Source organism: Podarcis tiliguerta, assembly GCF_965153285.1.
Source record: "Podarcis tiliguerta genome assembly, chromosome: 3".
Classification (NCBI taxonomy): domain Eukaryota; kingdom Metazoa; phylum Chordata; class Lepidosauria; order Squamata; family Lacertidae; genus Podarcis; species Podarcis tiliguerta.
The window spans coordinates 46,732,386-46,741,832 of NC_139536.1; the positions used below are offsets into that span (position 1 = coordinate 46,732,386).

General features: G+C 39.2%; 1 protein-coding gene across 2 annotated transcripts in view; it reads right to left on the reverse strand.

Annotated features, from left to right (window-relative positions):
- NUP133 (nucleoporin 133) overlaps positions 1–8,323 on the reverse strand; it is a 27,269-nt gene extending 18,946 nt beyond the window's left edge. Inside the window, exons 1-12 of one of the 2 annotated variants that reach the window (XM_083433888.1) lie at positions 7,970–8,323; positions 6,787–6,905; positions 5,282–5,385; positions 4,435–4,542; positions 3,600–3,731; positions 3,171–3,341; positions 2,631–2,786; positions 2,482–2,552; positions 1,860–2,007; positions 1,307–1,451; positions 626–783; positions 356–447 (exon numbers count right to left, since the gene is read on the reverse strand). In XM_083433888.1, coding sequence (XP_083290014.1) covers positions 356–447; positions 626–783; positions 1,307–1,451; positions 1,860–2,007; positions 2,482–2,552; positions 2,631–2,786; positions 3,171–3,341; positions 3,600–3,731; positions 4,435–4,542; positions 5,282–5,385; positions 6,787–6,905; positions 7,970–8,142 — 1,577 coding nt within the window. In that variant the 5' untranslated portion in view covers positions 8,143–8,323. The remainder of the gene's footprint in view (positions 1–355; positions 448–625; positions 784–1,306; positions 1,452–1,859; positions 2,008–2,481; positions 2,553–2,630; positions 2,787–3,170; positions 3,342–3,599; positions 3,732–4,434; positions 4,543–5,281; positions 5,386–6,786; positions 6,906–7,969) is intronic. The other variant, XM_083433887.1, reaches the window with a different exon arrangement.
- Positions 8,324–9,447: the final 1,124 nt, after the last annotated feature.

Below are 9,447 nucleotides of genomic sequence, written 5' to 3' on the forward strand. Positions count from 1 at the left end.
AGGAAGATAAGAAACAGACTGAAGGTCCCAGCAAAGGGAGAGGGCTTACAAGCAACAGGAGGGATTATAGACTACTTGGATAGAAAGGAGAACAAGATCTTTTGATAGTCTGCAGAACCCAATTGTTTGTTAACTGATAGAACATAAAGCCATCTATTTTTACAGATTTTGGAAGTGCACAAATGGCTGCAGGGAAGAGAGGAAGAAAACCCAGGGCATACCTATTTGTATTATGTTGGCTTTCATCCTCTATAAAAGGTAATGCTAAAATTTTAATATTTCTCTTCAGTTTTACAAACCCACAATGCTCCCAGAATGAAATATACTGTATATTAAACATGACATAATTTTATACCTGCAAAACTGTAAGAAAGCAGATTTTAACATTTTGGTCTTATCCTCTTGCGCTATAATATCCATCCTGGAAGCAGCATCAAATGCAATGCTCTAAAATAAAATTGAAAAAGAGAGAAAAATGTAAAGGGAGGAATAATGCTTCCACAAAAAAGTAGTTTGAAATAGTAAAAATGCTAACTTTGAAATAACTAAATTATCTAAGAAAATCCCGTGCAGGAATATACGCCTTTACTGTTAAGACAATTAAGACAATGCTTTCCCTCCTTACCTCATCATTTGTCTCAGCTACAGATGAGGCTAAAGATTCCTCAATATCTTCAGGAAGCACAGTAATGTTTTCCCTGGAATGTATGGCCACGAGCCCACTTTTTCTAGTGAAAAAAATTGGAAGTCCAGCACAGGAACCTGCTCCTAAAATTCTATCACCTAAGGTAGGAAATAAACACAACACAATACAACTTCAACACCATTAATGAATGTCAAACTGTGGGCTTAAGTTTGATTTGCTAAGCTATGTTATAAGCACAAGTTAAAAGGCTGTAAGGCCTGGTTTTCAGAGTTATCAAGTGAAAAAGTAACAAGACAGAGTTTATTTCCTATGCCTACAATAATAACTCTACATAACATAATTGGGATTGTTCTTAAATCTGAGATTTCACTGTTAGGCCTGTAACTGCTTAAGTCATTGAGACTTCAATTCTATACACACTTACCTGGAAGTAAGGCCAATTGATCTCAATGGGACTTATTTCCGAGTAGACATGTATAGGATTGTACTGTGAGTCAATGGCAAGATGAATAATCACTGCTATATCTGTACCACTGCTATACCTATGACCATTTCCATAAAAAGTAAATACAGTAAATTTTAAAAGCATAATCGTTCTGGAGAGACACTATAAACACCCTCATTGGCTTATTAAGAGCTCCGGCTTCTTTAGGTTCTGACCTTGAATACTGAATATCATTTTCTCCTGGGGCAAAGAAATTCTTCCTGTTCCTGTTGAGCAAGCAAATACCTCCTCTTCTGTGTAAAGACAGGCAGCATGGCTGGAGAAATTTGGGACTACTAAACGACACATCAGTTCTTCAGGCTGAAATGTGTTTCATTAAGGGTTAACACCGACATTTATAAAAGCATATTACCCTCAACCTGTTAGCATGACACCTATGCGTTTGTATGAAGCCTAACGGCTTGATCCCAAAGGGGCAGGGAAAACAGGCTGAAAGTGACACATTTGTGGTTGGTGTTGCCAACTCCACATAGTTTTCCATAATAGTATAATATGTTTAGGCTGATATCCGCCTCTAGGCTGCTAACATAAGTGTTCATGTATAAAATAAATGGTTGTTGTTGTTGCTCTTATTTTATACCCACCTTTCCCCCCTTAATGCAACAGGTGAACACAGTCAGCATGATGTATTTCCAACAGTGTGTTTAGGATCAAGCCCTAATAGCTAATAAGGCACAAAAAACCCCTGTAATGCATAAGGTCAGTTACCTGAAATGGTGGATTATACTGGGTGACTTCCACAATAACATTATCACATGTGGGGTAACCATTATCCTCTACTGTTATTAAAGTATAGTAGATGAGGCATGGACTGTCACCAAGATGCCAGGCTGCAGCTAAAATCACCAATCCATCACTATTTATTGGAAGACAAAAGAGATAAGCATTTGCCTTGCAAAACTGTGATCAGAAATACCAAGAAGCAAAACAAAGTTTACTAATTATCTGACAGCATTCACTTTGCTCTTCTTAGAAAATAGTATCTTAAGAATATGTACACATGCATCTTTTTACATGCTGCATGTAAGCAAATTCATTACATTTATATGCTAAGCCTTTGCATATTCCTTGGCTTTTGAAGGGAGGAGAAACCACAGCATTTCACAGAAGATCCGTGATTAAATTACAGAAATTGGCATCTTATTCTGGGTGGAGAACTTCTAAAACAAGGAAAACTCATGCTAGACTTAAAAACCAAGAAGAAATTAAGTATTTTCTAAAATGTCAATTCTCGTAACAGTTCTGCAGCTTGAAATAACTGACCCTGACACAAAAGGACAATGTATACGCTAGTTCATAATAGGTTCCTCACTTTCTCATAGAAACTCACCGATTTTGCTGCAAATCCAAATACTGCACATTGACATCTCCTTTAATTTCTTCATAGTTGCTTTCAGAACCCTGTGTAAATAATAGTTATTAAATATGCTAGCAAGAAAGCAAACACTTGTTTTACATTCCAAATGTACTGCCTCTTACCCATATTGATTCCATGATGTTTTCTTTAAGTATTCTGTTTACATCCCAGCTGACAACTTGACGCTCTGTAGTATCATCTATTTCCCATTTGTAAAGATTTAAGCTGGTCAAAGCATAAAAACGTGAACCGTTTTTGTCCCAAAGAACACTAGAAAGCTGCATTAAACATAAATTATAGGGGATTAGTGTTTGATACAATAAAGTTCTCTATTTAAAGTTTTAAAGAATAAAACAGAACTGTTTAACGCCACATCTCAAAAACTAAAAACAAGTTTCTCTGCACTTTGCTGAGATTGGTCAGATTGGCTTTAGTGTTTCACAAATGTGAGAATTTCAAGCTAGATCAAGAACCAGTTCTGGAAGACACAAGCACTAACTGATAAGACTAAAGTCCATCAGTATCATGGTCAGATATTCGATACTTTTTGTAATTCTACTACTTTTTAAAGCTGATGTTGTAAGATGCTTCCCTCATACGAAAGAAACTAAAAAATCCAAATACAGCATCATAATTAAGTTTAAACTATTTTAAAGACTTACTGCTATATCATTGCTGGGAGACAAGATTCCCAGCAGAGAAGAAACTCTTCGGCCTATTCCAGAAAACATGCCTTGTCCTTGTGGTAGGCCATGCTGATAAATCTTGCCACTACTGTCTGGTGTCAGTCGAATAAAATGGCTCCTTGAAGATGATAAAATAAAGCTTCCACCCTAAAAGAAAAGAAACCCCAATTTAATCCTGCCAGCTTTTTGTTGCTACTGCATTATTATTCAGTTTTTAAAAAGAGAATACAGACTTGCTAATCCAACTCACAGCAACATTTTATTCTGTTTTACATATACACTGTGAGAAAAAAAGGCATTTCATCACTTATGGACAATGGTCAGTGACAGGACACAATCCAGATTTCCCAGAGTTGTTAACAATGCCCCATAAAATGCATGCTCATACTTAAGTTTCTATTTTACCTTTACAGCTGTTAGAAAACTGCAGAGAGCACCTCCAAAGTCCGTATGGGTCTCAGTAAAAGAGCTTTCATGAACAAAGCTGGGCCAATAGCGTATTAATCCTTCACAGGTGGCAACCATGATTGACAGAGACTTGCAAACACAGCAAATAAAAAAATGGTTAAGTATTTATTCAGAATCTGAGCAACAAATTTACACCAGTTTCAAGCTTCTCGTGTCATGGTTTCTAGACAAGCAGCTCTAGAAACTAATTGTGTGAAGGAACAAAAACTCATTTGTGAGGCTGTTGAAGAATGTAAAGTTATTTCAAGCTTTTTTAAAATCTGTAGTGCAGTGTAGTAAGATAAACAGGCTGATACAATTTATGCAGTACAAGCTACAGGCTAATTTTCTATTTATTCATTCATAAGTAAATTGTAAACAAGATCCATTTGTAAAAGTAATACTATCAGCTCTAGCAAACTGAACATTGGATTACATCATGAGTGTAATTTCTACATGATCTCCAGCTATGTCGGTTTTCTGGAAATACTGAATTGAAAAACTTTCTTCTGTAAATTAGTCTAATTTGCATAGGAAATTTTTCAGTTTGCATTGCATGCCGAAGACAATAATTTAATTTACCATGTTCATTTTACTTGTATTTCATTTTTTAAAGCTTTTTTAAAAAGCTTGAAACTGCAAAGTTTGCCTAATATTGTACTTGAAATTGGCATCCATTGATTGTTACAAATGAACTTAAAATATGCTCCACATCACTTGTGATCCTGTAACAAAAGATGGGATTCATTACTTTCCTAAATGATATTCCCAAAATAAATGTTAAGTTTCTCACCTGTAAAGAAGGTGCTTCACCAGAGGCATTAAGAGACGATATTGCCACTAAGCTTGAATTCCACAGATAGTCGCTAGGTGGTAACTGAAGTTCCTTACACGCAGACAACTGCAAAAAACACACATTTTATGATGCTTCTTTTATGAGTTTCTTGAACAAAATGAATAATGGTCTATATTAACAGTTCAGTGTCTACTAAAGGCACTTTGGAAACAGCAATGGTGCAGAAGTAACAGGAAGTGGAAATTTCTGCCACAGCTGAAATGCAGTTTTTGCATTTATGAGCTAGCACAAATGTTCTGTTTTGGATGCAATGGAAAAGCATGCGAAAAAGAAGCCACGTGCTTTGTACTTCCTTCTGCATCACCAACACATTAAAGTTGCACTAAGGCCTAGTTCTCGTATACAGCATATGAGATGGCATATGAAATGTAGATTTGACTGTACTCATGGGTAAATGGTTGAAAGCAGGAAATACCACCATTAGAGTATATCGCTAGTTTCTGACAAAACATTAGGGCTCCAATCCTAACCACACTTACCTGGAAGCTCCACTGAACTCAAAACAGTCTTTTGAGGCTACTTAAAGACTCAATGAGACAACAGAAAATAAGAAACTTATTAAGGTGAACACTAGTTTTTACTTTAGCAGAGATACCAACTCATGTAAGGTCTTAACTTTTTGCAGAGAGGACTTTGAATGTGGCAACACAGAAGTACCCTAAGTTGATGAGGCTCATAGCAATGTCACTGTTTTGAGGTTGCTCATTTGCTACGACACTTTATTTTGAAGATGTACATTACAACAAAAATCTACAATTCTATATTTGATGTACTATTATCTTACCTTAGCAACCGGAGACTGGCCAATCTTCCAAATAATCAGTCTGTCTCTGTAGACTAGCCAAGCCCATCCACTTTCATCTAGATGCACATTCAAATGGTCCTCAGCTACAAGAATGAACAAAGTTTTAAATTTATCATACCTGACGCATAGCAGAATAAGATACCCAAGTGTACATTTGAAGCCCTATACATTTTATTGAATGGCACCTACTTTACCCAGTGTTGTTTGGGGACATAGCCTACTTAAAACCATTACCATTATGATGACTTGCTAGAATAGGCCCTTTACAGTTTGTGGGTAACGTTAAATAAAAAGCAACAATGCTAGCAGATGACCTACATGCATTTAGGTGATTTTTACCCCACCTTTTGCAAAGCAGTTCCAAAGAACTTTACAATAAAAACTAATAATAAATAAAAACATCAGCATATAAAACAATAAACAAGGCTAATTAAATCAGCAGCTGAAATAAAAATAAAACAGCTGATTTTCAGTTTTCCAACTCAATGAATGCTTCCTCTCACACATCACCTGGTTTCTGTTCCATCCCCACAGAACTTGCATTTCATGGCCATTGAGAAGTTCTCTTTTTGGGGTTCCCCCCTTTCTTTCTAAATTTTTAATATCTACAAACCTCGGGGTTTCCCTGAGTCTGTTCTTCCCTTATGTGTGGGTGATGCCATTTTGGCAACAGAAGCAACAGCTTTCACAGCCTGAAAATCAGAATTGGGGGGGGGGGGTTTGATGATGACTGTGCACCAGATAAATATGCCTGGGAAGGGAGTTCCATGACCTGGACATCACCACACCAGGGTGTGGCGAGGACCCTCTCTTTGGTGGCCTAAACTCTAAAGTAGGGGCATCTGAATATAGACTTATGTGAAAGATCTTAACTGTGTGGGAGAAGTTATTATTCTGACTATCCAGACCATTTAGGGGTTCGATGGTCAAAACCAGGAACTGAATTTAGCCTGGAATCACACTGGCAATCAGTGAAGATCTTCCAACATTGGTCTATTATGGTCATGGTAATCAGTCAGTTACCACTCTGGCAACTGTATTCTGAACCCATTGCTTCTGGATGTTTTTAAAAGGCAGCCCCATGTTCAGTGCATTACATTAACCTGACATAGATGTTATCAGAACATGGACAACTTTGGGCAGACTATTTCTCTCCAGGCAGAATGAAGCTTGCACACTGACTGAAGTTAGAAAAGGCATGACATATTTCTGAAGCCATCTGCACAATGATGGATCTAAGAACAACCTCAAACTTTGATTCCCCTCCCATTAAGTGGGAGTGTAAACCCATTTAAGGCAGGCTAAATTTCACATCTTTGGTTTGTTAAGCCATTACCCCATACCATCAATTCCTTGTCTGGAATAAGCAATATCTCATGTATGAGTACAAGGGCTAATTTGCATATTTATATTTCAAACTTAACTGCATGCTGACTGAAACATTTATCTAGTCTAGGAACATTAGACGGAATTAAACTACTTACCATCAGCCATTCTCAATGCCTCCATAACCTTTACTGGCAGAGGTGAACCAAAGCTTTTCACGTCATAGTTGATGGTTTCACTTCCTGATGGATGATGTACAACTTTTGTGGGTGTACCTCTAAGCAAAAAGATGTATGTAATGCCATAAACATTCTCAATATTTCAGTTTCAATTGAGTAAATTGCATTAATCCAATACCATGTTATGTTTTTAATTTTCTTGTAATTGTTTGAACAAATGTGTACCTTTTTTAAGCTATTCAACCAAATGTTTCTTCAGTTTATAGAAGCTTCCACATTTTACTTCACTTCTGCATTGTTTCTGTTGTGCAAGGGAGTGGTGCCTGCTGCCTTAAAAAAGATGGTGGCACAACCACTCCTAAAGAAACTGGCCTTGGACCCCGTGGATTGGAATAACTACTAAACAATCACAAAAGCCGGCTCCTTGGGGCAGGTGATGTAGAAAGCTGTGGTGGCGCACCTGCAGGCATTCTTGGATGACAGATTATTTAGATCCAGTCCAGTCTGTTTCCAGGCATGGTCATGACACAAGAGCTGGCCTTGGTTACACCCCCCACCGATAGATAACTTTCACAGAGAGCGGAACAGCAAGAGTGCAACCTACTTCCTGCCCTCTCTGTGGCATCTGATACCACTGACCATGGCAGCCTCCTGAACTGGCTCCGTGGCATGGGAACCAGGGGCACTATGCCACAGCAGTTCTTCTCCTACTTTCTGGACCATGAATATGATTGGGAGAGGGCTTTTCAGCCCTTTGGCAGTTACGGTAGGGTGTACTGCAGTTTATGCAATGCAATTTAATAGACGGCAGTTATATGACACTTAAGCATTCGTCTTGCTTCCATCCCAATTTGTTTATATCTCTTCCCATCAAGTCATTTGTTCATCCCATAATTTGCAGTGAATTTCCTCTTCACTGGTACAAAGTCAAGTTCTTTTTTAACAGTGGATTTGCTGCCCTAGGGCGACACAGCCTTTTATTCCACCTCCAGCTCAGCAAACATAGTCCCGGGGTGCGCTTAAATCCCTCCCACAAAACGAGCGAGGCGCCCTTCAAGAGGAAAACCAACGCGCGAGACGGGCAGCCGATGTCCTGACCAGGGAAGGGAAGGCTCCCTACCGCGGCCGGGCTGAGCAGGGCGGGCCCGGCCTCCTCACTCACCGCGCAGACAGAGAACTGACGCTCCTCCTGGCCACCGGCGAGAATAAAGCCGGGGAACTGAGGGACGAGGTCGCGAAGGCCTGTTGGCCCTTCCGGCTTCCACTCCGGAGGCCTCTCCGGCCCGACCCGCCGCCCGCCGCCGTGTGAGGCGAGCCGGGGGTTGAAGGGAACATCGCGAGCTCAGCAAGAAGAGCCCGAAGGCTTCGCAAAACACAGCAGCGGCGGCGGCAGCGGCACTCAGGAAACTCGCGCGCTGCGGGCGCCCCCGTTTGACGTGCCGGCTTGCTGGCGCGTCGGATTTGCGTCACCCATGCCCCACCACGAAGGGGATTGGCTGAAGAGCCCTTTTTTTCTGTCGCGTCAGAAAGGCGGGAAGTTCCGTTATTCACGTATGGGAGAGAGCGGAGGGAGGAATCACGTGGGTAGTATGAAAAGCGTTTATTCGCGGGCGGGGACTCGAGAATATTTTTAAACGCCCGTTCTCTCAGTGCTGTGCTTATCACTTTATTTAAAAGTTTTATGCCCCACATCTTCATTCTAAGACTTAAGTTTGCATGGCAAGTAGCAAGGCAAATCAGAGGAATGTGGGTGCATTTAGCGGGTGGGGGTTGAAACGGGTAATTTTAAACTATTTTAGCATTTTTACTTGTGTATGTTTTATAGTTATGATTCCCCCCCCCTTGATTTTACTGTATTTATTTTACAATCAAGCCTTGTACAGAATTTATTAAATAAATAAATAATAAGGAAAAGTTAAAAGATTGCAGAAGAGGGAAGACAAAGAATCAAGGAAGAAGGGGTGAAGAAAAGTTGGTGACTTAGAGGTAGCAGATTCACTCTAGAATAGCATTGTAAGGGCCTGTGCTAGTGCCTCTGTGTTTTCTTTTTAAAATAAAAGCACTCCTAATTTGACATTCTGGATAAAACTACAAATTATGGAAGACATTGTGATGTTACAAAAAAAAATGGCATTTCTCTATTGGGTTCACTCCCGTGGCATGTTATATCACATCCTGTACCCTGTAATGTCATAAACTGGGTTTGCTTAATGGAAGAAAGTTAAGTGATGTGGAGCTGGGGTGGAGCCACACAAATCTTTGGCAGCCCCTTGGAAATGTGTAGTTCTGCTCTGAGAGGAGGATATAAATAAGCAATAAAAATAATGATCCAAAAATGCATGGTATCATTAAAAAGCAAGGTAAGTTACATAAAACCACAGCTCATGGTTTATCAATGAATTTTAATCCATAATAGAAAATATTACTGACAAGCAGATAGTGTTGAAAAATAAATATCAATGTAGAAAAAAACTTTTTTTTACTTGAAGTCAGGTATACAGAAGATAGACAAACATGTTTTAGACTCTAAACTGTCAAATGCTTTACTTAATTATAAAACTGTTACATCCAGAGACCCCTGAATTACAGATAGTAATAGCTATATAGTTGTTTGCAATTGTAGGAGTCTGTGCTCTTGTA